Below are 23535 nucleotides of genomic sequence, written 5' to 3'. Positions count from 1 at the left end.
TTTTCAAGGCTAGATTTTCATCTCCCTGCAGGCAGAGATATGTTCCATTTTTCCTCTAGCCCGTGCAATTCTTAATACAGAGCTAGGCATAGAGAGGGACGCTAAAAATATGGGCTCACATGAATTATAATGAAAACTGAAATCAAAATAAAATCTGAATATGCCGTCTGCCTCTGGATTTTTGGAACTTACGAAGCAATTGCTAAACTGGCTAGATCAGTGTCTATATTTATATTTACTGGGCATCCTTAAGAATTTACAATTGATGGGATGCTTGGGTGGCTCAGTGGGTTAAGTGTCCATCTCTTCTTCTCAGCTCAGGTCTTGATCCCAGGGTCATGAGTTCAAGTTCTGCATTGGGCTCTGTGCTAGGTGTGAAGCCTACTTAAAAAAAAAAAAAGAATTTACAGTTGTTGTTAGTCAAATCTTGGCATCTAATTGAATAAATTTTCTTAGACTTAGCAAATGTGCAAATTTAAAGACTACTAAAATTATAGTGCAGACTAAGATAATCTTAAAAATATATAAGTAAGTCATGCCTCAATACTCCACTGGGTGGGTGAGTGCTGTTAGTTAAAAACACATTCAGTCTCCAAAAACGGCAAGCATCAAACAGATGAGTTTAAAAAATAGCTGCTTTTATCTGCATTCTTCTTCTTTAATTAAAAATGTCTTGGGGCGCCTGGGTGGCGCAGTCGGTTAAGCGTCCGACTTCAGCCAGGTCACAATCTCGCGGTCCGTGAGTTCGAGCCCCGCGTCAGGCTCTGGGCTGATGGCTCAGAGCCTGGAGCCTGTTTCCGATTCTGTGTTTCCCTCTCTCTCTGCCCCTCCCCCGTTCGTGCTCTGTCTCTCTCTGTCCCAAAAATAAATAAACGTTGGAAAAAAAAAATAAAAAAAAAAATGTCTAAGCACCAAAAAAAAAAGTCCAAGTACAGAAGAGAATTGTATATATTTAATATTTGCCTTCCAGATTTTTAAATTCAAGACAAAACTGCTAATGAAAACATATAGTATATTCATTCAGGTGGAATAAAATATTCAGATTATACACAAACACCTCAATATTCCTTCAGGTTAGCTATACTGATCTAGAGTAAGTACATTTTAGAGTTGAGAGCAAAAGAAACAGTTTACCTGTATCCAGGTTGAACAAGGAGAGAAGTCTGTGTGGAAGAACCACCATGAGAAAGAAGCATTGAGACTCTCTGATATTTAATACACACTTAGTGATTGGAATTTAAGGATTTTCTTTCCTTTGTTACCTTATAACATTAAAGCATTTTTAGCATGAGAGACGCTGCCAGTGCTTCAAGCAATTTTAAAAAACTAAAACAGGGATGATTTCTCACTGGTCACTTTCTGGGGTAGGTCCCACCTGTTTGGAAGGGTCCTGTGAGGATTTGTCCCACCAGATCTCTCCCACCACAATCTGGTAAATGAAATTTGATTCTTAAGTTGCCATGAAACCCTCTTCTTTGTCTTAAAGACAATAGCCACTGCCAAAGTTTTCTGCTGTGTTTATCCTTCATATGTGATCTATTATATCCTTCCGTCTGTACATCAGGGAAAGTAGATACATTGATTCTTGAATTTATTTCCAGATTACTGTTCTGACTTCTCAGCCTGGAAGAGAGGTGGTCAAACAATTGGAGGAAGGATTGAAAGATACAGACCTAGTAAGGGTCAGGAGACTTCAGGTGGTTGAGATCACAGAGGGAGTCCTAGAGTGTATGGACTCAGTATCCCCTGTTGAAGAGCCTAGCAGCGATGGTAAGAATGAAAGTAAAAGGTAAAAAGAATTTTAATAAGTAGTCAGGAAGATTATTTTCCATGGTCTTTTTGTTCTTCAATGAAAAGAAACCAACAGACTTCACTACAGTTCAGACAGGTGTTTCCAGGTGTATATATAGACCTATACATATTAAATATATATTAAGTATGTATTTACTATTCTAGTGGGATCACATTATATGTAATATTCTGTAGCCTTCTTTGTGTGTTGGACAGCTATCTGTGTTAGTATCTGTAGATCTGTCTTATTTTTTACTGGCTGCCTGATTTTTTGTGTGTGTTTGGACCATAGTTTGTTTATTTAATCACTTATTAACAAACAATTTGGTTTGTTACACTTTGCTATTATAACCAATGCTGAATGAACAGATTTATACACAGGGCTGGCTTCATAGGTTTATGAGCACACAGTCACACAGGGCCGTGCATTCAGAAAGACCCTATGCTTAGGATTTAATGTTCTTTGGTTGCTGTCTTGAATTTCTTCATAATTTTATCTTTGGATTTATATTTTATAAGTTAAGTTTGATAGAACAATGGAGGATGTGCCAGGGGATTAGAGTCTCAGCTCACACACACCCTGCCTCCTGCATCCTTCCCACCTCCCCATGATAGGGTTCTTAGTTGCCAGCTTCCCAATCTTGGTGTCCCCAGCCTGCCTACCCTGACCCAGCAACCTCTGGTGCCCAGGTCCCTGCCAATAAATCCTACATAAATCACTAATAATTCTAAACTTCCCAGAACAGAAAATATTCAAACTGAGTGTTAAAGGACATGTAGGAATTAGTCATGCAGAGGAAGAAGGAAAAGGGCACTCAAAAAGGAGACCTGGGGGCATGAGAAAGCAAGGTAAATCAATTTTCAGGGAAGTGCCCATGGTTCCCTATGACTAGAGCCTATCAGGCAGAGGCAAGAGTGAGTCTGTAAAGGTAGGCAAGGATTAGATCAAGAAAAGCCATATATGCCATTTGAAGACATTTAGATTTCATTCTAAGACAACAGAAATTTATGAAAAGATTTTAGTCAGAAAGTCAAGTAGAGATTCCCAAATTATGGAGTTTAAAAGGTTCTTAACCAGTTTTAATTTAACCAATACACAAGTTATTGTTCACCCGTCAGTGGCCCTTTCTGGCCCTTGGCCTTCTCCAAGGTTGTGCACATGGGAGGAGCCCACTGTTTTGACACCATTGATCTCTTCCGGGTCACACTTGGATAACCTGCTAATTAGGTCAAAGAGTTAGTAACTAAAGGTGTGTTTCCCCTCAAATCCTGACACATGTGGATCCTTCCAGCATCATGAGGCCACTGACATTGTTCTGGTCCAGGAGGGAGGGTACCAGCCTTAGCTGTGTGGTTTACGAACTCTCGCCTACTTGGCACGCTCTGCTTTTCTCAAGCCAGTCTCCTCACTGAATGTGTTTCCCTCTCCATCTCTCCACTTATAGTAGTCTTTTCCTCTGAATTCCCTCTTCTCTCCTGAGTTCCCTCCCTTAATCTCTTCCAGCCAAATCCTCCCCCTCCCTTAAGTCCTACTTCATGCTACTGATTACTATATGGATTTTTCTCTCCTTGGAACAGTGACATCATTTGTGGTCTGTACCAAATGATTTAGCTCTTAATTATATGCCATGGAGAATTGTTCACCATTGTTTTACTGTGTGATAATTGTGTTTTCTCATCTAATCTGTAAACTACCTCATATCTTTTCTTTTTGCATTAAACTATAATTGCCCTGGGATTAGGAATTGGTCTTACTCATTTCTATGTCCCGGTGTGTAGCATATCCTAGATTATAGGAGGTATTTGTTGAATGAATTGATGACAGTGATACCTGTGGAGATGGTTCTTGGTCTGCCGAGCATCCGCTGAATCCCCATTCTCTAGTAACACCTCTACCTTCCTGGTCTCAGAGAGGACCATGACCCAAGTCAGGCCATCATAGTTCCTTAGGCCACCAGAGTCCTCCCTAGTAGGTTTTCAAGCTGAATCTGAGAGAGAAGCTCTTTTTCTTTCTCTTTGGCCATGGATATCAGGCATGGACTATGTCCTCTTCTCTCTTCAGTGACTGTATCCAGAAAGAATTTACTGTATCTCTAGTGGCACAGAGCTCAGAGTACTCTCCACATGGTGCCTTTATTTAGAATAGTTAGGGAGCAGAGCTGTATAGAAGAGCTTTTACATTTAGGAAAGACGCTTTCTGCTTTGTGTCACTGCTGATGATTCTTCCAGTAACTTCCTATTTGCTTATAAATAATACATCATTCCATAAATTACTTGTAATTCCTCTTCATGGGTTAAGTGTATGTACGGTTCATAGTTTGAAATCTTCCCAGTGTGCCTCTACTTTCCTCATAATTAATTCTTTTTATTCCATTGATGTTTATCTCATATTGGTGTCCTTATGGAGGAATTAGCAAAAGCAACTTCTCTTATTCTCAAAAGGATGAATGCTCTGGAATAAGGTTGCCTGAGTCTTAATTACAGTTCTGTCACTCACTAGCTATGCAACTTTGGGCAAGGTACTTAGTGTCTAAGCCTTAGTTATTAATTCCTGCCCTATGCAGTAGTTCTGGGGATTAAATGACATCATGTGTGTTAATTACTTAATGTATAATAAATGTTCAGTAAAAGTTAGCTAGTCTTGTTAATATTTTTGAAAATTTTTGCACATGGGTGGTTTAATATTTCTGAGATTTGTTTTTAATGGCCAGGTCCCAAGTGGACTGTAAGGTACCTGAGGATAAGACTGTGTCTAATGCATCTTTATATCACCATGTATCATTCTGCCTGGCACATAGAAGATCCTCAATAAATGTTTCTTGAAAAAATAAGTGAATGATTGGGGGAAAAATGATTTGGGACAGGTGATAGTTACCCTCTCTGACATCAACTCAAATAGTTAGGTTCATATCTTAAACACTCATAGCTTCCCTTTGTAGCCCATGAATATCATGAATTAATTAAAATACTTCTTAAGTCTGTTTATATATTTTTTTAACTCTGGTAATGATCATCAATTAAATAAAAAGTGTCTATACTCCACTTTTGGAGAAGGAGACAGGTTACAGAGAAATGTTGATATTGCAGATTTGTTTAAAAAGTAACTATGAGAATATGTCCTTCAATTGGTCTAAATTCTGCCTCCTTTAATGCAGTCCTGCACAGTGAAAACTAATTGTAAAGATGACTCAGAGACTGCAAGGTCCAGAATCATCAAAATAACAATGAATTTAGAGATTAAGAAAGTAGGGGTGTCTGGGTGGCTCAGTTGGTCTAGTGTCTGACTTCGGTTCAGGTCATGGTCTCATGATCCATGAGTTCGAGCCCCACATTGGGCTCTGCTATTAGCGTGGAACTTGCTTCAGATCCTCTGTTCCCCTCTCTCTCTGCCCCTCCCCAGCTCGTGCTCACTTGCGCTCTCTCTCTCACTCTCTCTCTCAAAACTGAATAAACGTTAAAAAAAAGAAATGAAGAAAGTAGACTCACATTTTAAAACTTTATTAAAAAATTTTTTTAATGTTTATTCAGTTTTGAGAGAGAGAGAGAGCACAGGAATGGGGGAGGGGCAGAGAGAAGGAGACACAGAATCCAAAGCAGGCTCCAGGCTCTGAGCTGTCAGCACAGCGAGATCATGACTTGGGCCAAAGTCGGATACTTAACCGACTGAGCCACCTAGGCGCCCCTAGACGCACATTTTAGAATGGTTTTTAATAAAATCTAAAAGGAAAAGATTAAATCACATTTGTATCAGTTAAGGTGTTCTTTTAACGTTCAGACTATAGAGCCTATTATATATTTTCTTGCAGCCACATAAGTGGTAATTCCTTTCAGCTGTTCTTGCTTGGTCTAACTTGTTCATTTTTTCTTTGTTTTAAAATGTAGCTGAAGATCCAGCCCAGCTCTCTTTGTGGTAGCTTTTATCTGGTCATTTTAACATTTTTTTTTATTACAAGTTGTACAAATTTATTTTTTTTTTTAATTTTTTTTTTCAACGTTTATTTATTTTTGGGACAGAGAGAGACAGAGCATGAACAGGGGAGGGGCAGAGAGAGAGGGAGACACAGAATCGGAAACAGGCTCCAGGCTCTGAGCCATCAGCCCAGAGCCTGATGCGGGGCTCGAACTCCCGGACCGCGAGATCGTGACCTGGCTGAAGTCGGACGCTTAACAGACTGCGCCACCCAGGCGCCCCAAAGTTGTACAAATTTAAACATTGCAGGAGTATAATATAGATAGTTCAGAATGACCCAAAATTCTGCTCTCTCCAGAGATAACCACCATCAGCTATGTAGGGCACATTCTGCTGAATCATTCTGCTTACACATATGGACGTGGACATATATGTAACATTATTATTTTTATTAATACTTTCCTAAAAATGTACCTATATTCTGTCTGCATTTTTATTTTTTCATTTCTCTAATTATCCAGTAATTTTCTCCATATTGGCACATAGAGATCTAACACATTTCTTTTTAATAGCTGTGAGGCATTTTACTATATAAATTCATCACTATTTATTTAACTATCCAATTGGATTTTTACATTTTACTGAAGAACTGTGTGACTTCAACAAGTTATTTAAACTTTTTATTCCACAATTTTTTCATTTACAAAATAGGGCTAATAAGAATAACTGCCTCATAGGATTTATATGAGGATTAAATACACCTTGTATATAAAGCACATAGAACAGTGCCTGGCACATGTGAGCAGTAAATAAATGTTATCTGTTGATATTAATAGTAGTAATAGAACCTTTTTGTATATGCCTTTTTACTGAGAATATTTCAAGCTCTAAAAATTTTTTTATTGAAAAGAAGATATGATCATAAAATAATTTTTAAATTTAAAACCATTCATAATCCCACTACCTCATTACACTGATTTTATTTTTGCACATTGTTTCTCAGTAATTGGTATTTTTGTGTTTGTTTGTTTTTTTTAAGTAGGTTCCAGGGCCCAGCCCAGTGTGGGGCTTAAACTCAGGGCCCTGAGGTAAAGAGTCACATGCTTTGCTGACTAAGCCAGCCAGGTGCCCCTAGGTTACATTGTTACGATTCATGTATGTGGTGTTTTGTTTGTATGTAACAAAATATCATAAAACACTTCCAACAGTTTTTGTTGCCTTTCTTTTCTGTTTATCCATTTTGTTCCTCTTTTGCTCTCAAAAGAGGACTAAGAAGTGTTGACTTATGAAATAGAGATATGAGGAGGTATACCTCTCACAGGGGAAGCTAGCAGACTTTTTTTATCTTTACATGCCCTCTTTGCATATAAGCCAACCCTGCCCATTAGAGCAGATCCCTCGTACTGAATCTTGATCATAAATTTAGGGTCTAAGAAAGCCTACCAATTCCAACAGCCAAAGATAATCCCATAAAACAGCCGTCAATGGAGGAAATAATGCTACTAGCTTGTCTCATTTTTAAGTAAGTTCTGAGCCTCAAGGAAAAGATACATGAACTAAAAGCCACATTCTCTTAACCTAACTCTGTTTATGGATCTCTAACTTCTGCTTTTTGACCATAATAATAGCAACATTTTATTAAGCACTTACTGTCCAAATACTTTCTGTTCTAAATAGTTTCCACATATTATCTTATTAATCCTCATGGATATAAATGAAGAAACTAAGACAGTTTCTTGTACAGATTAACTTTCCCTAGGTTTCTTAGTTAAGAGATAGAGCAGGGATTCAAGTCTAAGCAGTTCGACTCCAAATCTCACATACTTAAACCATTCTCTTTACTGCCTTAGTTGAAAAGAGCAATGGAAATAATCAACAATTCAAAAGTTGGCTCTTTGAAAAAACTGATAAACAGAGAATCCTCTGGTGAAACTAATAAAGGAAAAAGAGAAAGAAGGAAAGAGGCACAAGAAACTATGTTAGGATTCAGAAAAGGGAACATAACTGGAGATAGAACTATGAATTCAAACATTTACACAAAAATGGACACATTCCTAAAAAGGTAACAAATTTGACTCACAAATAAAAAATCGGAATGGTTTCCATAATGTACCAATTTAGATAGCTTTACAGTTAAGTTATATCAAGCTTTCAAGGAACAGATCAGTCAAATCTTACACAAACTCTTCAAGAAGTGAAAGAAGGAAGGAAAAAAAGAAGGAAGGAGGAGCAGAGTGAGGGAGGGAGAGAGGGGAAAAGAAACAAGAAAACACCCCCCAGTCTCAAAAGACACCATGTATTAAGTGATAAGATAAATTATATTTCTAACTCATATGACAAAGAGTTGGTATACAGAACAAAGAACTTCTTAAACTATTTTTTTAATGTTTATTTTTGAGAGAGAGAGAAAGAATGCTAGCAGGGGAGGGGCAGAGAGAGACAGAGACACTGAATCAGAAGCAGGTTCCAGGCTCTGAGCTGTTACCACAGAGTATGGTGCAGATCTCAAACCCACAAAGCTGTGAGATCATGACCTGAGCTGAAGTCGGAGCTTAAGTGACTGAGCTACCCAAACGCCACAAAATAAAGAACTTTAAAAAAAAAAATCCATATTTGAAATGAGCAAAAGATCTGAACAGGCATTTTACAGAGAAGAAAAAGTTGGTGGCAAATTAATAAAAAAATTTCTTACCCTCATTAGTAAGCAGCAAAATACAAATTGAAATGATATACCATTTTATGCTCACTAGTTTGCAAAAAATTAAGAAGTCTCACTATAGTGTTGACAATAGCAGAGCAGTAGAAACTCTCATACACTGATAGAATGTAAATTGGTACACAGCTTGTCATTCTGTTGTAAAGTAACATTCACAATATCCTATAATCCAGCAATTCTGTTCCTAGAAGAATATCTCCAAAAATTTCTACAAATGTGTACCATTTGTACACATACAGGAATGTGAATATTGAGATTATTCAAAAAGCCCCCAAATTAGAAGCCACTCAAATGTCCGTTGAATGAGGAATGAATAAATATTACAAGGTATATTCACAAAATGGAATATCATACAGTTATGAAAATGAATGAACCACAGCTACATACAATGTGGATGAATCTTCTCAATATTGAGAAAACAGATAACAAAGATATATGATACCTCTTTATAAAGCTCGATCAAAATTAAGTAATAAAGTATTTGTTTAAAACAATAAAAGTACTTTTAAAAGGAAAGGAATGATAAACAAAATTCAGTGTGACAAGGTGTCCCTTGGAGGAGATCAGAAAAAAGCATGCAGATATCTTGGTAGTAGTGTTGATGTTCTACATCTTAAGTAGAACAAGGATTCATGAGTATTCCTTGTGCCGTTACGCTTGTAGCTTAAATATGTGTTGCATATGTTAATTTGCATATAGTAAAAATCTTATAATAGCTTTCTAAAGAATGGCTAAGTAATAAATATGCCAAAATTTAAATGGCTAGTATGATCAATGCACTTTGGCATCAAGAAGGTGTCTGTCCAAATTGACAGCAGTGCACTCGCTTAGGTATGTTAGTCTTTCAGTCAGTTACAAATCAACCTAATGATGCTGTCAGCCAGCCTATATTTCTCAGCCTTGTACATGAGGATATCAGGTTACCTTTCTAAATGCTCACAAACCATCTGGTTAATATTTCCTCTAGACTTTGCTAGGGATCAATGTCAGCTCTTTTGCAAAGGTATTTTATCCATATGTGTTCTCAGGAAACACCAAATGTTAACAACCCAAACAGAAGATAAAGATTCATTGCTACCTAAAGGATTCCAGAAAAAAAGTAAAAACAAAAAAAGCCTATCTTATGCTTCATGCTTCAGTGCAGTTGTCAAACTCCACATATGGATTGTTTTCCCCTTTCAGCATCTTGGAAAATGGACCAGAAAATGCAGCTCTTCATCAAGTCTGTCTTTGATAACCACATTAAAGTCATTTCCCTGTGTGTTAAGACTAAATTAGAACCATTATTGTATTTATTACCTAAAGATTTTTAACACAGAGAGACATCTGCTTATTTCATTAATGGGAGCCATGGTCTCAGAAAATGTCAGTTCTTCCCTTTTTTTAAATTGAATTAAAGAATTTTTTTTAGAGTTCAGAAAATCTAAAGTTATTTGAAAATAAAGATTTAAAAAAATTTTCCTCACCAAGTTTATAAAGGAATAATTTACACATTGTACATTGCATCCATTCAAAGTGTACAGTTCAGTGAGTTTTGACAGTTGTATATGCCCACAAATCATCACCCCAGTTGAAGTACAGAACATATCTATCATGCCTGAAAGATTCCTTATGCCCCTTTACACTCCTTTCCTCCCTCATTTCCGTAGAATATACCACTGATGTGCTTTTTGTCTATAGATTAGTTTGCATTCTATACAAATAGAATCATACAGTACATACTTTTATGTCTGACTTCTTTCTTTCAGATTTTGAGACTAATCCATGTTGTTGTTTATACCAGTAGTTTCTTTTTATTGCTGACTAGTAGCATATTGTACGAATATGCCACATTTTGTTTAACCATTCACCTGGTAATGGGCATTTTTGCTGTTTCAGTTTTTGACTGTTGGGACTAAAGCTGTTGCAAATATCCATAAACAAATCTTTGTATGGATATGTTTTTATTTTTCTTAGGTCTTACTGTGTTTATGGTTCATCTTTTTTCATCCATTTGTTTCAACCCATTTGTGTCTCTATACTTAATCTCTTATAGACAGTATGTAATTGGGTTTTGCTTTTTATCCATTCTGCTAATCTCGGCCTTTTATTTGGACTATATACTCCATTAACATTTACCCTAAGTATTGATATGGTTGCATTTAGGTATACTGTTTTATTTTTTGTTTGTCTTCTCGGGGTTTTCTTCACCTTTCCCCTGCTTTCCCGCTTTTTTTAGATTATTACTTTTAGATTGCTTCTCAGCCTTTTAGCTAAGATCAAGTGTAGATTATTACTTTTAGAATTCTATTTTATCTGTTGTCATTTAACTATCCTTCCATGCATTACTTTTTAGTGGCTGCTCTAGGGATTATGTTATATATTCTTAACTTGTCACAGTCTACTCAGAGTCCATTTCACGTAAAACATAGAAGCCTCAAGATTACAATACTTTAGGGGTCCCTGACTGACTCAGGCAGTGGAGCATGTGACTCTTGATCTCAGGGTTGTGAGTTTGAGCCCCATGCTGGGTGTAGAGGTCACTTAAAAAAATAATAAAATAGGGGCACCTGGGTGGCTCAATTGGTTAAGTGTCTGACTTCAGCTCAGGTCATGATCTCATGGTTTGTGAGTTCGAGCCCCACGTTGGGCTCTATGCTGACAGCTAGCTCAGAGCCTGAAGCCTGTCTTCAGATTCTGTGTCTCCCTCTCTCTCTGTCCCTCCCCTGTTCACGCTCTCTCTCCCCCTCAAAAATAAATAAAACGTTAAAAAAATTTAATAATAAAATAAGATAATTGTGATGCTTTACATAAAATGTAGAAATCTTACAGGGATTAAAGGATATTCTTAAACTTTTCTGCAGCCTGCTTAGAATTAATATAGTACCATTTCATATAAAATACAGAAACCTTGCAACTATATAGACACACAGACACTGTCTTTTATGTTGTAGTTGTCATGTGTATTACGTATACATTATAAATTACACAAGACAGTATCATAAATTTTGCTTTAAACAATCATGTGTATTCTAAAGAAACTAAGAGAAAAAAGTCTTTTATGTTACCTTTTCCAGTGTTCTTCATTCAATCCTGAAGATCCAAGTTTCCTTTGGATATCATGTCCTAAAGGTCAAAGAATTTTAATATTTCTTGTAGCTAGTTCTGATGGTGACACATTCTCTTAGTTTGTTATTTATCTGAAAGTGCATATTTCACCTTTATTCTTTAAGAGTATTTTCTTGTATATAGAATTATGGGTTGACAGGTTATTTTTTTCCTTCAGCACGTTAAAAATGTCGTTCCACTGTCTTTTGGCCTTCCCTGGTTTCTGATTAAAAGTCTCAGTCATTAGGGGCGCCTGGGTGGCGCAGTCGGTTAAGCGTCCGACTTCAGCCAGGTCACGATCTCGCGGTCTGTGAGTTCGAGCCCCGCGTCAGGCTCTGGGCTGATGGCTCAGAGCCTGGAGCCTGTTTCCGATTCTGGGTCTCCCTCTCTCTCTGCCCCTCCCCCGTTCATGCTCTGTCTCTCTCTGTCCCAAAAACAAATAAAAACGTGGAGAAAAAAAAATTAAAAAAAAAAAGTCTCAGTCATTAAATCACCTTCCTCTGTATATAAAGAATCATTTATCTGCCAGCTTTCAAGAATCTTCTCTTTATGTTTGTTTTACAATGATGTGACCAGGCACAGATTTCTTATTTAGGGTTCACTGAGCTGCTTGAATCTATAGTCATTCTGTGCCCAATTCCAGTGTGTGGGGGCAATTTCCCACAAAAGCAGTTCTCCTACACCAGCTGGGTGTCCTACAGCTTAACTCAACTCTAGCACTATCCAGAGATAGCATCAGATCCACAAATTATGGGCTCTGTCCCACAATAATTTCACACCTGCACACATGTGCACACATGCACATGCACACACCAGATACCGCTTACAAGTCCAGGTTGTCACCTATGCTTCTGACTGATCAGCTATAAATCAGAGGTTCCAATGACCACCTCCTTGGATTTGATTAGTTTGCTAGAGTGGCTCATAGAACTCAGAGAAACATTTTACTTACTAGATTACCATTTTATTATAAAAGGGTAGAACTCAGGAACAGCCCAATAAAAGAAATGCATAGAACAAAGTGTGTGAAAAGAGAATCAGAGCTTCCATCCCCTCTCCCAGTACCCCACTCTCCCCAAATCTCCTCGTGTTCATTAACCCAGAAGCTCTCTGAACCATGTCCTTTTAGGGGGTTTTATGGGGAATTCATTGTATAGGCACAAGTGATTAAATCGTTGGTCGTTGGTAATTGATTCAACTTCCAGGTCCCTTTCCCCTCCCCAGAGGCCACTATGTGGAACTGAAAGTTCCAACCGCTTAATCACATGATTGACTCCTCTGGCAACTGGACCCCATCCTTAGGTGCTTTCCAAAAGTTGCCTCATTAATACAACAAAAGATACCTTTATTGCTGTCATCACTTAGGAAATTCCAAAGAGTTTAGGAGCTCTGTGCCAGAAACAGGACAAAGACCAAATATATCTTTCTTATTATAAGTTACAGTATCACAACCTATATATAAATTTATATCCTTGACTCAATGTGGGAAATTTTCTGCCATCATCTCTTCAGGTATATTTACCATCTCATTCCCCTTTGTCTCTTTTTCTGGGACTCCAATTACCCACATGTTAAACATTTTAAAATTGCTTTACAGTTTTCCAAGCCTCTGTGGTTGGTTTTGTTTTCTTCAAACTTTTTTCTTTCTCTTTTTCAGATTATCTCCATTGACCTATCTTTAAGTTCACGGCCTCTCATCTCTCATCTCCACTCTGCTCTTAAGCCCATGCAGTGAATTTTTTTATTCAATATTGTATTTTTCAGTTCTAAAATTTTTATATTATTCTTTTTTATATTTTCTATTTCCCTGTTGATATTTCTTATCTTTGCATTTATTATGAACATATTTTCCACTCCTCATTTAGCATAATTATAATTTATGTATATAATTATATAATTATGCTGCTTTAAAGTCTTTGATAAATCTGATAGCTTTCTCATCTCAGTGTTTGCTTCTGTTGATTGTATTTTCCTTTGAAACTGGGTCACATTTTCTGACTCTTCGTATGCCAAAAACATTTGGGTTGTATTTTGTGAATGTTGTTATAGGGACTCTGGATTCTACTATATAACTCTGAAAAGTAATTGTTTTGGTAGATAATTAACTTTGTTAGATTCAAACTGTAATCTGTCATGGCTTGCAGTAGTCAGGGACTCAGATATCATTTGCATTAACACTAAACTATGAACTGCTTTCAGTTTGCCCCATACATGTGTAGTGCAAGGGTCAGCAAGATGCCTGGACTGAGTTTTAAACACACAATTTTGGGTTCTCTGGCTCCCTCCTTTCTTGGATTTTTCCTCACTTTCTGGAATCTCTGTTTGCCCCAGGCTCCTTCCCCTGGTAAGGCCAGTGAAAGACAGAGGCCTTTCTATTAAGGTTTTAGCTACTATGCTAAGGTAACACTGAGGTCACCCTCAGGGGAACCCATTCTTTGCTAGTCACTTACTCCCAAGTTTCAATTCCTCTCTGAAATACGCTTTTGTTGGCACAAAAACAGACACACAGACCAATGGAATAGAATAGAAACCCCAGAACTAGACCCACAAACGTATGGCCAACTCATCTTTGACAAAGCAGGAAAGAACATCCAATGGAAAAAAGACAGCCTCTTTAACAAATGGTGCTGGGAGAACTGGACAGCAACATGCAGAAGGTTGAAACTAGACCACTTTCTCACACCATTCACAAAAATAAACTCAAAATGGATAAAGGACCTAAATGTGAGACAGGAAACCATCAAAACCTTAGAGGAGAAAGCAGGAAAAGACCTCTCTGACCTCAGCCGTAGCAATCTCTTACTCGACACATCCCCAAAGGCAAGGGAATTAAAAGCAAAAGTGAATTACTGGGACCTTATGATGAAATACGCTTTTGTTCAATCTCCACAGCCCTCAGCTGTTAGTTTTTTACTACACACACACACACACACACACACACACACACACACACGTGTGCGTGTGTGTGAATGTATATATATGTGTATATAAAAATGTGTGTGTATATAATCTATATCTAGAGTTTATAGCTGTTATTTAGAAGAAAATCAGTTTGTAAGGTATTAGAACCCAACCAGTCGGGAAGTCACTATTCACTGTTGATCAGTTTGGTTCTTTCTTTTTACCTCCTCTTCTATCTTCCATTCACTTCAGTAAGCTCAAGTGCTCCATCATTTCTCTCTGTCTTTATGAGACTATAACTTAAAAGAAGTTCTTCTGATTAAATCCCAACTCATCTCTCCACCTCCTTTCTCCTTCTCATCCTTTAGCACCTACAGATGCACATACTACCCCAGCTTTACTTGGCAAATGACCTTTCTTATTTCCACCCAGCCTTGGACAATCTGGCCACTTTCCCACCTGAAATTGGCCCCATCATATACCTAGCACTGGAGCATTAGTTAGCATAATACAAGGATTGATTGGGGACAGAAATAGACCCAAGTACAGATGTAAATATAGTATAAGATAAAGGTAGCCTCTCAAATTACAAGAGCAAAAATGGACTTGTTCCAGAAGTGGTGCTGGGGCAACTGGCTAACCATCTAGAAAGTATTCCAAGTGGACCAGGGACCTAAATGTAAAGAATGATATTTAAAGAGTAGTAAAAGGAAACACTGATATATTCCTTTATAATCTTAGAATAGGGAAAGTTTCTCTACCTATGACTCAAAATCCAGGTATAGTATTTTTTAACTACATAAAAATTAACTGTATAAAAACAAAAATATAGCAAAATTAAAATATGGCATGGCAAAAGCCACCAGAAGCAAAGTCAAAAGACAACTTAAAAACTAGGTCAAAGTATTTGCAATTTGAATCGGGGGGGGGGGGAGGGGCGGGGTGTAGAGAGGAAGAACTAATATCTCTAATATAAAAAGAACACTTAAAAACTTAGAGGAAAAAAAGACAAAAACCCTACAGAAAAAATGGACAAAAGACATGAGCAGATAATTCAAAAGATATTTTTAAATGGCCCTTAAACATATGAAAATATTTTCAACATCACTCATAGTTAGAAAAATGAAAATTAAGATCACACTGACATACTACTTCCCACCTGTTTAAAAAAAGTATGATAACATATTCTGTTGGTGAGGCTACCCATCCATACATTGCTGGTAGAATGCACAGTGGCACAACCCTTTTGGAGAGGTATTTGGCAATATCTAACAAAATGATATGTGCATTTACCTTTTGTTTGTTTGCATTTTTTTGTTGCTGTGGATTCATTTATTGAAATTTTAAAAATTTTAGTCTCTTTTTAAGTTTTTATTTAAATTCCAGTTAGTTAACACACAGTGTAATATTAGTTTCAGGTGTACAATTTAATGACTCAACACTTCATACATCATCCACTGCTCATCACAAGTGCACTCCTTAAACCTCATCACCTATTTAACCCATCCCCCCACCCATCTCCTCTCCAGTAACCATCAGTTTGTTCTCTATAGTTTAGAGTCTGTTTCTTGGTTTGCCTGTCTCTTTTTTTACCCTATGCTTGTTTGTTTTGTTTCTTAAATTACACATATGAGTGAAATCATATGGTATTTGTCTTTCTCTGACTGATTTATTTCACTTAGCATAATACTGTCTAGCTCCATCCACATCATTGCAAATGGCAAGATTTCATTCTTTTTGATGTCTGAGTAATATTCTATTTTATATATATAGCCCATCTTCTTTATCTATTCATCAGTTGATGGACATTTGGACTGTATCCATAACTTGGCTATTGTAGATAATGATGCTATAAACATCAGGGTGAACATATCCCTTTGAATTAGTATTTTGTATTCTTTGGATAAGTACCTAGTAATACAATTGCTGGATCATAAGGTTTAGTTCTATTTTTAACTTTTTGAGAAACCTCCATTCTGCTTTCCAGAGTGGCTGCACCAGTTTGTATTTCTACCAATGGTGCATGAAGATTCCTCTTTCCCCACATCCTCAACAACACCTATTGTTTCCTGTGTTGTTGATTTTAGCCATTCTGACAGGTGTGAGATGATATCTTATTGTACGTTTGATTTGCATGTCCCTGATGATAAGTGATGTCGAGCATCTTTTCATGCGTCTGTTGGCCATGTGTATGTCTTCTTTGGAAAAATGTCTATTCATGTCTTCTGCCCACTGTATAATTGGATTATTCAGTTTTGGGGCATGTGCATTTACTCACCACTCCCATTTCTAGAAATACAATACCCTGAAGATGTACACTTCCAATAGCACAAAAATCCATACATATATACAGGATCGCAAAGCTGTCACACAGTCTGTCTAGATATGTTTTATGATTTTTTGGGTCTCTGTGTCTTTTTTTGCATATAAATTTTTTTAATATTTATTTTTTTTTTGAGAGAGACAGAGACAGAGCACAAGTGGGGGAGGGGCAGAGAGAGAGGGAGACACAGAATCTGAAACAGGCTCCAGGCTCTGACACGGGGCTCGAACTTGTGAGCAGCAAAATCATGACCTAGGCCAAAATCAGACACTTAACCAACTGAGCCACCCAGGCACCCGGATGGATCTCTGTGTCTTTTTAAAACTGTTTCTTTTTCTACCAAGCTCTCCAGTAAGTTTTATATTCTTTCTTGGTTCCTCTTACTTTTGTTTTCATCTCAGAGTAAATCCTTACTTTGGCTCCATTGGGCATTACAGAGACAAAGCTCTTTGGGCTAGTTCTTGGGGCCATGCTAATATATTTAGTGCCTTCCCAGCCCCACATCCTCTTCATTCAAACCTCTTTTTTTAACTATTCTATTTTTTTTTTTTTTAATTTGAGAGAGAGAGAGAGAGTGTGAGCAGAGGAGAGGGACTGAGGGAGAAAGAGAGAGAGGTCATGTGGGATCATGACCTGAGCCGATATCAAGAGTCAGACGCTCAACCCACTGAGCCACCCAGGTGCCCCCATTCAAACCTCTTAAATAACCTGCTTTCCTGTTCTCCCTCACCACAGTGCCTATGAAAACACTTTCTCCTAGTCACCTTTTCAGATTTGCGTTGCAATTTACATTAAAGGCTTTTTTGTTTATAGACTATGTAAATATGTTTGTGCAGGAAAAAAAGACTCTTTAAATACTGTCTAAGTCTAGTATTTTCCAAGTTAAACTATGCTTTAGACTTTGGTATCTCAGTCAGGAGCAACCAACCTCTTTTGCATGTGGGTTGTATTTTTTTTTTTAGTAAAATGAAAATAGAAATATTAAGGCCCATAAATGAAATATGTTTTCTTACAACTTGTATACTTTATTGAAGAGAAAAATGTCACACGAAAGAAAGAAAGAAAGAAAGAAAGAAAGAGAAAGAAAGAAAGAAAGAAAGAAAGAAAGAAAGAAAGAGAGAGAAAAGAAGGAAGGAAGAAAGAAAGAGAAAGAAAGGGTACTGGATTTTAGTGACTAAAATGTTCACATGCAGACAGCTAGAAGGCAGTTTTCTAATCTTTCATACCTTAGGGACAGCTGGGTGGCTCAGTCAGTTAAGCAGCCGACTCTTGATTTCAGCTCAGGTCATGATCTCACAGTCATGATCTCATAGTCTTATGAGATTGAGCCCCGAGTCGGGCTCCGTGCTGAGCGTGGAGTCTTCTTGGGATTCTCTCTCTCTCCCCCTTTGCCACTGCCCTGCTTGTGTGCACACTGTCTCTCAAAATAAAGAAATAACATTTAATCTTCCATCCCTTATAGTTTCATGATGCCTTAAAGTCTACGGAGTGCTTTCAGGTATCAACATTTTTTTTATATCCAAATGAATGCCAAGCCTAGGTATTACTATCATTCCCACTTTACAGATGGAGAAATTGAGCTTAGAGTGATGAGAGACTAGTCTAAGATCACAAAGTAAGCAACAGGCTGGCCAGAATTAGTTTATCCTGTGCAGTGCAGCATTTATTGAGCTCCTGTTGTATGCCAGACACTGTGCTAGTGCTGGGGGTACCGAGGTGGATAAGGTGCTGAATCTGGTGCCCTCAGGCATACACACACCCTTCACTAACCCAGACCCTCCTTTCCTGCATCTGCAGGATCTCCTCTGGGGTTGGGCTGCCCAGAGCAGGGTGCCTTACACGACTCAAAACAGGATGACTAGCAGGGAATACCATCAGCTCCTTGTAACCAGGGTTGTTCCTGTGGCTCCAGAGGTGTGGGGATTAGGGGTGCAGTGCCCATGGGGCAGTCCCCACCATCAGTCATAGCCTTCTGCCCCCCATTACAAATACATAAGCCTAAGAAAAAGAGATTCTAAAATCTCCCGGCCAATGTAATTGCTTTGGAAACATTTTCTTTTCCTAATTCGTCTGCTTACTTTGAAATTAGGTTGGGATCTATTTCAGAGCTAGGGAGGCCCGTAGTTCCTGAGTTTATTACTCACAATGTAGAACATCCACCGTAAATCATTTCATGATGATTTTATTCTTTAGTTGAGTCTTTTTTTAGCCCACCTCAGGCTATATCAGCTTGACTGTCTACCATAGAACTTCCTGGGTAGCCAGCTAGGCTGGGAAAGAGGCATGTCCACTTCAGGCTGAGGGGTCTCTGCTTGAGCTCTGCTCCTGGGATTCCCAGATTCCTTTCCTCTCCTTCCACCACCACTCACTACCACCACAGAACAGGAAAGCCTGTGTGGGATGGCTGAGCAGAGACATGTGGGCATTCCATGCAAGCTAATAGTATTGTACACCTGCAGACAAATATTTCTAAAATACTAATTCAACAATTGTTTAGGAGCCAAAGGCTACAAAGAGAAAGAGAAAGGAAAGAAGTGCTGGCTGTGCTCTGTCCCAATCTTGCACATTTCCCTAAGCAAAACCTAAGCCTCGCAATAATGGAAAATACCCTTCTTAGAAGCTACTGTAGTGCCTACCTCTTGTTACCTGCGCATGTGCCTCTGGAGTCCTCATCCTTCACCCCAGAAGCTTATCAGCCAGGCCTCACTTCTCCCTTATTCTGCTTTAGCCTTCTTGCTATTCCTCCAATAGCAGGGATAGCAAGACTCACTCTCACTTGGTTCAAGTCTCTGTTCAACTGTCACCTTCCTAGAGAATACTTACCTGTCCAGCCCAACTAAATATTCACACACACACACACACACACACACACCCCATACCCTTATCATGCTTTATTTTTTTTCATACCATCTATCATTATCTGTTGTTTTCTGTTTCAATCATTTGTGTGTTGTTTGTTTATTGTTTGTTTGTTCCCACTAGAATGTAAGCAATGAAAGCAGAGACTTTGTCTCTTTCATTGTTGACAAAAGTAGTGCCCAGATCCTAGAAGGCACTAAATAAATAATTATTGGAATGATGGATTAAATAAATGAAAGGATGAATGAATGAATGTCATCACTGCTTTCCCTGAGAACAGTTCTGGGAAATAAATTCTATCCTCATTATAGTTCTAGTGATGTTTTACCTCTCTTGGAGATTGGAGCCCTGGGAAGATAGTCAGCACTTGGTCAGTCCTGCACTCATTGCCCTGCGGAGTCTGCACCGCCATAGCCATCACTGCCCTGTCACCTCCTGTCAAGGAGCTTCTCCTTTCTCCCAGGGTCCAAGGATCGCCTCCACAAATGAGGCACGTGAGTTCGCAAAGACAAGCCAGACTGCCCCCAACATTGTGAACTGTTGGAGATCATCCTCATGTCATTGTTGATTTAAAGACAGTGGTTGGATGGCTCTGCATAGTTGTTCCTGAGCAAACTTTGTCCACTCTGATTACTTACCCTAGTTATTAACATCCTGTACTACCCCTGTATTCAGAAGGTAGACAGCACTGATTGCAAACAGGCCCAGGGAGGTTAAGAAATCACAATTCCGTAGTTTTTTTTTTATGTTTATTCATTTATTTTTGAGAGAGACAGAGTGAGTGGGGTTAGAGCAGAGAGAGAGGGAGAGAGAATCCCAAGCCGGCTCCATGCTGTCAGCACAGAGCTCAACATGGGGCTCAAACTCATGAACTGTGAGATCATGACCTGAGCCGAAACCAAGAGTTGAATGCTTAACCAACTGAGCCACCCAGGCGCCCCCACAATTCCATAGTTTTTTGCAGTGGTTCTTGACCTTTTTGGGGTCACAGCACTGTTGAGAATCTGATATAAGCTAAGGGCCTATCCCCCTCCTCCACCCTATTAGAATACACCTATACATGTACAGATGGAATTGTATACAATTTCAGGGTGGTTCCAGAACCACTAATGCCTATCCTGCCCAAGGACAAGCCATATGAGGGCCATTTGAAAAGGAACCATTCTGGCCTATAGGCCTGGTGAGGGTCTACAGGACTGAGCTGGAGCACCATTTTCCTGGGCCTCAACTTTAAATATTCTACATCTGTTTGTGTGTTAAAGTGTTACATTCTCCCACCTTAAACACATTTCCATTGTGGAACCCTGTTTTAGGGTTGAATTCTGAGAAGAACTGCTTTAGGCATTACCTAAATTCTCATTATTCTCAATGATTTGGCCTTCTTAGTTTTTCGTGTTATTGTGGCCCTTCCAGAAAAGCTTTCAAAGAGCTCAGAAAAGGGTATCACTACATGTGGCCACAGGAGGGCAGGGCAAGTCCAAACACTGACTGTGAATGCTGCCTGCAGCTGGCTGCAATGCACCAGGCCTTCCTCCCTTGTCCTAACCACCCGAACACCCAGAGCCGCACTTACTCCTGTAACCTTCCTATTTCATACCGTCAGTGGGACCTGTCTCATTCAGTGCCCAGTGCCCTGCTCGCCAGTCAAGGTGGGAGCTGCTCTTCAACATCTGAGAAGTGAGAAGTCTCTTCCCCATCCCCCAGGTTTAGCACATTTCATTGTTTGTGAGAAACACAGTTCTGCATGTCGGTGTTCTTACCTATGTTAGTGGTGGGGAGAAAATGCCATTTCTTGGACCTGTGCATGCCATTCACACATAATCATCTCACTTCTTCTGCCTCACTATAACTATGAAATGGGTTGTACTTTGTCCAAAGTCACATAGCTAACAACTTTTTTTTTTCAATGTTTATTTATTTTTTTGAGAGACAGACCATGAGCAGGGAAGGGTCAGAGAGAGAGAGTGACACAGAATCTGAAGCAGGCTCCAGGCTATGAGCTGCCAGCACAGAACCCAATGCAGGGCTTGAACTCACAAGCCACGAGATCATGACCTGAGCCAAAGTCACCACTTAACCGACTGAGCCACCCAGGTGCCCCCATAGCCAACAACTTTTAAGTCGCAATTCAAACCCTGCTCTTAACATTACATCCCACCACTTTTCATAAACTCACGGAAAGAGAAGAAAACCCTTCAGAAGAAACAAATTAGCAAATGTAATTAGTATTGCCCAAATGGAGCCCACAGATACCCAAGAGGTGCTGATTAAACCCAAATAAGGGAGAATATAATTAAGGATAACTTCCGGGACAGAGTCAGTTCCCAGTTGAGTTCTGGGGGAGGAGCAAGCCATGGATTGACAGAGTAATAAAAGCACTAAGGAAGGAAGGAAGTCATGTGGTAAGGAGACTAATTTAGTTGAAGCAGAAGAGTTACAGGAAAAAGTAATGAGAGCTGAGGAAGGGGAGCAATTGTTTAACACAGCAGGCATTTGCTAAGCTTCAGCTATAAGCTAACTACTGCACTAGGGGTTAGGGAAATGGGCACATAGGATCTCAACAGGTAAGGATGGGGAGGAACCATATGAGCCATCACAGAAGAAGGGAAGGGTGAGGTATGTGAGGAATAATAAGTAGAAGCAAATGGTTTAGGGTAAGTGAGGAGCATCAAGAAAATGACCAAGGAAGGCAGTATGTGCTCTTTAGCAAAGGAGGGAACTGATGAAACCATGTTTTAGAAAAATTAACTGGTAGTAGTACCTAAGAAGTACTTGAAGGGAAGGAATGGAGTTCATAGGACAATTAAGAGGCTACTACTATGATCCAGACGTTAGGAAAGGAATGCCTGAACCAGCGACAGAGAAAATGGAAAAGAAGTTCCCCTCTAGTGTGTTCTGGTTTCCACATTAGTCTTTAGCTTGGACAATGTGACTGGCCCTGACAAGCTGCTGGCTCCTTTCTAAGCCTGAAAAACTGTGGGCTTAAATATGAAGCTTACATGAGGATTTTTTCAAAGGAAGAAGGTCCGCTCTGCGGCTCTCCCAAGAACCTGTAGTTAAGAAGTTGGAAAAAACTTCAGTAACACTGATGGGGTGTCTGCAGGGAAGGCTGGCATTTTCCTTCATAAAGGTACCATGTTTCAGGATTCATTCTTCAGCTTTACAAGATCAGAAAGTTGATTTTGTCAGTATCCTCTCAGAGATAGACTTACCTTACCAAGCTCAAGACCAAAGTATAAGCCAGAATATTTTAGACAGAGAACCATAACCACCATAACACCAAGAACAGCAGAGAATTGACAAACACTTCCTTCCACTGGGACAGGTCATTGAGCCAGCATGCCCTCTCCTCCTAGCCATACTTGGATGAGTGCTGCCTGTGCATGCCCCTGTTGCTCTCCTTCTCTGTGCTCCATTTCTGGCCAACCCTCTCCCCTTCTAATAGACACATTCGTTCTTTGGATAAGCCAGTCCCATCCATAGGCTATAGCCAAATCTTGCTCTGGTCAGTAAGCCATTCTCTTTTCCTAAGGTAACTGTTTTTCACTGACCTCACCACTCTGTGTTGATACTATAGTTTAACAATTGAGAAAACTCCTCTATTTTTCTATTTCCAGATGTTTGATGGGAGATAACTTTGCTGTGGTTTCCTTATACTGCCATGGTAGGAGTTTCCAATCTTCTGCCTTTTCCCTGAGGAAAAGAAAAGAAACACATTTTTTTTCTGCAAAATTCCACTGTTTGAACTTGAAACCATATTTTCCTCTCCACTCTCTGAGATCCTTTGCTCAATTCCATTTCTTTAGTTCTGTATGTGCCTTCTTATGCTTCAATAATGAGTTTGCCTCACTGAAGTTCTGGATTCAGTTCTTTGCATACTTGTTACTCAAATTGAAGTCCAGGCCTCAAGCTCAGAAAAATCAAATTACTTCTTGTTTTGCCTGTGAC

General features: G+C 38.9%; 1 protein-coding gene across 4 annotated transcripts in view; it reads left to right on the top strand.

Moving 5' to 3' along the window:
* Nucleotides 1–23535, top strand: part of M1AP (meiosis 1 associated protein) — a 71805-nt gene that overhangs the window by 22854 nt on the left and 25416 nt on the right. For all 4 annotated transcript variants that reach the window (XM_047854392.1, XM_047854391.1, XM_047854394.1 and 1 more), the window contains one exon: nucleotides 1602–1770. In XM_047854392.1, coding sequence (XP_047710348.1) covers nucleotides 1602–1770 — 169 coding nt within the window. The remainder of the gene's footprint in view (nucleotides 1–1601; nucleotides 1771–23535) is intronic.

The sequence above is a fragment of the Prionailurus viverrinus genome, chromosome A3 (genome assembly GCF_022837055.1).
Source record: "Prionailurus viverrinus isolate Anna chromosome A3, UM_Priviv_1.0, whole genome shotgun sequence".
NCBI classification, from domain to species: domain Eukaryota; kingdom Metazoa; phylum Chordata; class Mammalia; order Carnivora; family Felidae; genus Prionailurus; species Prionailurus viverrinus.
Note: the sequence above shows the minus strand (reverse complement) of the source record. Positions and strands in the feature narration are given on the sequence as shown.